The 4,617-nt window shown below is 30.2% G+C and overlaps 1 protein-coding gene across 2 annotated transcripts in view; it reads left to right on the top strand.

Annotated features, from left to right (window-relative positions):
• Positions 1-1,018: 1,018 nt before the first annotated feature.
• Positions 1,019-4,617, top strand: part of LOC106786217 (unconventional myosin-Va) — a 24,391-nt gene continuing 20,792 nt past the window's right edge. Inside the window, exon 1 of one of the 2 annotated variants that reach the window (XM_014747363.1) lies at positions 1,019-1,953. In XM_014747363.1, the coding sequence (XP_014602849.1) occupies positions 1,927-1,953 (27 nt within the window). In that variant the 5' untranslated portion in view covers positions 1,019-1,926. The remainder of the gene's footprint in view (positions 1,954-4,617) is intronic. The other variant, XM_014747362.1, reaches the window with a different exon arrangement.

Here is a 4,617-nt window from a genome sequence, read left to right as displayed (position 1 = left end):
TTTATAATAATAAGAAACATTGAACTATATATAAGTAATAATTATAATCACTATTTCGAGTAAAAAAATTTGAACATTTTCGTAATATTAAATTGTGAAGCTTTAATAACGTTCGGTAAATCTTACAATAATTTCTTTTTTCTTGATTCGTCTTTAACATTATTCACTGTGATCGTATTTTATTAAATTTGAAATTTTTCCTTTCTATATAATGCAGTTTTCAAGTTTTCCTAATAGTTAATAGATATTATTTTTTTTAGTAACTTAGCATTTTTACTTTTCCTATTTCTTTATTTTTATTTATTTTATGTAAATGTAAAATCACGCGTTTAAATTGAATTACATTGCAACGATTAATATAAAAATTTGTGATCCAAATAAATATAGAATTCAGTTGAAAAGTGCATCTGCAAATTGGACGATTTACACTTATACATTTTTTCTGCTGTTGCGATTCTATGCCAACTTTTTTGTGTTCAGTATTTTAAACACAATATCATCAAGTCTCTAAAGATAATATAGATTTCTACTATCCCACAATATCTATTTCACAAAAGTCAGCATTTCCAAACACAAAAAATCCTAATGATAATGTAGATATCTGTTATTCGACATTATTGATTTTTCACACAAATCTGCAAATTGTGTGAAACGCATAATAAATAATATCATCACAATATTAAAGATAATCTAGATATCTACTATCCCACACAATATTTAGCCCCATAAAAGTATACATCCGAAATGTAAGATGCCACTAAACGTTATATGACTTCGATCTTCAAAGGTAGAGAACATCTCGGTATTGATGAATTTAATTCAGAAAAGACGAAGATGGAAGAAGGATGCGCGTTGATCGACGCAAACGAAGGCCACCGAGTACGTGGTGATAGCGTTGGTTTCCTACAAGGGGGGTTGGATGTGGTGGGGAGTAAAGGGGTTGGTGGGTGGAATTAAAGAGTGAAAGAGAGAGAGATAGAGTGGGAAAAAGATAGTGCGGTTTGTTGGCATGTTGGCAGGTGGTGGAGAAGGAGGTGAGGTGGCCAATCTAAACCCGATAACGAACCAGCTGGTCTCAGTGCCGTTCTAGAAGGTTTTGCGGGAAGGTGTATTTTCCTCTCGTTGTCAATCAAAAATTAATTCTTTTTTCTTTTCCCCTTTCCTAAAGCTTTTTTCTACCGTGCACCCTAACACACAGTGGTGGGTGATTTGCGTGTGTGCGTGTGTTGTGTGTCTGTGCCTCTGTGTACATGTATGTACGTGGGTGGATGACAAGAAAGAAGAAGAAGAACCGAATGGGTTATATTATAATATTTAGTTACAATTGTTAGATCTAAGGTGACAGTGAATTAATTACTGCGCGAAATCGATCTACGTCGTTGTAAAGAGACAATAGGAAAAGAAAAAACCAAAATTATTGGAAGGGTATATCATACAAAAGGAATTTTTCGTTAAAGGTATCTTTTTTCATTTCTTTTCCTCGACTGAGAAAAGGGGGAACCTGCTGGACAAATCGAAGAAGCAAATAAAGAAACAGAAACTAATTCTGAATTTACTGACTTGACTTGACTTACTTACTTACTTACTTACTTACTGACGGACAAACGGACGTGCAAAAAAAAGATAATAATTAAAAAAGGAAAAATATATAAATAGATAAGGAAAAAGGATGCCGTGATCAGTTGAGAGAAGAAAAAGGTCGGTGGTATGTATCCGGGACGAGAAGGTCGGCGGTTCACGTAGAGCACGCGCGACCATTTCCAAACCCAAACCCAAACCCAAGACCAAGAAGAAGAAGAAGAAGACGACGAGGACGACTACAACGACGAAACACAGGCCTCGACTAATAGAAAAACGACGAACAAGTACGAATTAGACAATTACGAGAGGAATCCTTAATTCTCATCTGAAATTAACTCAATCGCCATGACTTTAAGACAGCTTTACGTCAAGGTATTTATTATAATAATATACTTAATTGTTTATTATTATATGCATTTTATATATATATATATTTTAAGTGACTGTTAGAAAAAAATGTTGCCATTTTAATTTTTCAACCTGGGATGCGTTTCTTTTCTTTCTCTTTACGGTTTATGTTTTCTGTAAACGTTGTTACCCCGAAGGTCAACCGGTCTTTTTTCTTCGTGTCCGTATAGGATGAGTCAGTTTTTGTTTAATGGGAATTTAACAATCTTTTCTACTTTTTTTTATATGTGTGTGCGTGAAGTGTTATTTTTTTTTTTTTGAAGAAATTTGTTGGAATGTTAAAGGGGCGGTTTATTGTTTCCGTCATAATTTTTCTTTGCGAAATCGTATTATTCGTTATAATTTATTATAATTGTAATTCGACGTAAAATTACACGTTTATCATTATTGTTTTGTAATAATAATAATAATAATTTGTTGTAAAGAAATAATTAAGTTCGTTTTTAATTAAAAATATATCTGATTCGTTGCAAAAATTATTCTACAAAATTATATCTCATTCTTTTGACGATTTATCTCGAAGAAAGATTATTATAAAAAGAAAAAAAAAAAGATTGTAAAGTATATATGTACTATCAAAATGTAGCTTATATTTTTGTACTTATAATAATTATAAAACAAAATGTGTCTCTTGTAAAAAGACAATTGCTTTTGATTTTCCTTTCGCGATTTTCGATTCGTAAGGATTCGTTAACTTCATTTCGAAGCCAACAGAGGTGACTTTTCTCTTTCTAATGTTTATTATTCTTATTCGCTTGTGATCATTTAGACAGAACACATTTGTACGATAACTGTTCCGTTCAGTTAATAATACGAAGATGGATGTTTAATTAAAATGTAAAAGAAGAAATAAATTGTGTAAGAATTAAAAAGAAAGTTACCCATATATATATATATATATATAAACAAGTATATATAATTATTGAAACATTAAGAGAACAAAAAAATCGAGATAGATAAAATTTGAATATAAATAAAAAAAAAAAAAAACTGGAGAAGCGCGCATAAATATATAAAATCTTAAAAAAAATATCGAAGTTACATTATTCTCGCGATCGATCACAAAAAATGATAAATTAAAAATACGAAAGAAAGTGGATAGAAATTATTAACGAACACTAGTCGACAAATAATACAATAGTTAGCATAAATTTATTAGAATCGCGTAATAAAAAAAATCGAAGCATAATCTCCACTGGTTATTTAATATCTCGTCAAGTGATAGAAATAATATTTATTAAACATTCTTTTTCCCCTTTTCTATTTTTATCTACCAAAAGTAAAAAATCAATGAGAATAGTAGAACATGGAAGGTGGATCGATAAATGCAGGACCTAAATTTCAACGCGTAGGGAAAAACAGGTGAACTGGGTAGAAAAATGTATCATTTAAGTATGTCAGAAAAATGAGAATGGGTCACAGAATTATGTGTGTGTGTGTAATAAGTAAGTAACACGCGTTGAGGAACGCGTTTATCGAAAGGGAACGTGTCCGACTTTTGATGGTAAATATCGATCACCATCGTACAACCATGCAATTTCACCTTTTCTCTCATTCAAATAACGCGCGGCATGAAATTCGAGCCTTTATTCAGCTGTTGTTACAGCTAAAACGTTCTTGCACCATCGTTCTTACGTAGTTACACGTATAATACAACAGGATAAGCAAGCAATCGCTTTCGAATCTGCTCGAGAAAATGAAAAGGTCATCGGATCGAACCGATCCCATCCCCCCACCCCCAACAACACCGGCTTTTATATGGGAAATTTTTCTTTTGTTTCTTTTTATCGCAAAATTTCGAAATTAACATCTCACCCAATCTTGTATGTAATATATTATCGTTCGAATAACAATTGTTCATGTCTCTTCATGTTTTGTTTTCATTCTCTTGTTCATTTTACTTTACATGCATATATTTAATAGCATTGTAATATTACAATGTCTCTTTGTATGTTCTTTGTGAAATATACTCTTTGACATAGTTTTTATCGGGTAAAGGGTAAAAATTGAAGTGTAACGAGAGTTACAAGTGTTCAGTGACATTTTACATATTTTTCTAGAGTGAGTTTTTAAACTTTTTACAAACTTCTATATATATATATATTTAGCTAAAAATTGTACATATTAATTACTTGATATAATTAATTTAAAATAAAACATACTCTTTCTTTTTTTGGTACAGTACTGATAGTACTAATGAATACGTTTTACCTTTAGATTCTTCAATTATTACATACCTAATTTACATCTGATTGATTGATTTACATATTACTGATGACTCCCAACAAAAAATCTACATGATAGATCCAATAAAATATAAAATCGTGTTTGATTTGTCTGTCATTACAATATGTCGAAAAAGAAAATGTTAAGATTTAGAATAAAATTTATTTAAATTACTTTCAAAAGAATCTATTAATCGTTTCATTTAACAATAAGTCAAATACTTTTTACAAATGTTCAATAGTTACTTTAACATTTTTTTAATTGCAATGTTAAATGAACCGATTACAATGTTTTAACATAAATTGACATAAAAAAATTTCAAAGTAATCATTGAATTACATTAATTATATTATTAATATATACTTTCGTAGATTCTAGCAACTAAATTATTGGTATAATATA

The sequence above is a fragment of the Polistes canadensis genome, unplaced genomic scaffold (assembly GCF_001313835.1).
Source record: "Polistes canadensis isolate GaletaPanama2010 unplaced genomic scaffold, ASM131383v1 scaffold_68, whole genome shotgun sequence".
NCBI lineage: Eukaryota > Metazoa > Arthropoda > Insecta > Hymenoptera > Vespidae > Polistes > Polistes canadensis.
The sequence above is the reverse complement of the archived record's forward strand: the minus strand, read 5'-3'. Positions and strand labels throughout refer to the sequence as shown.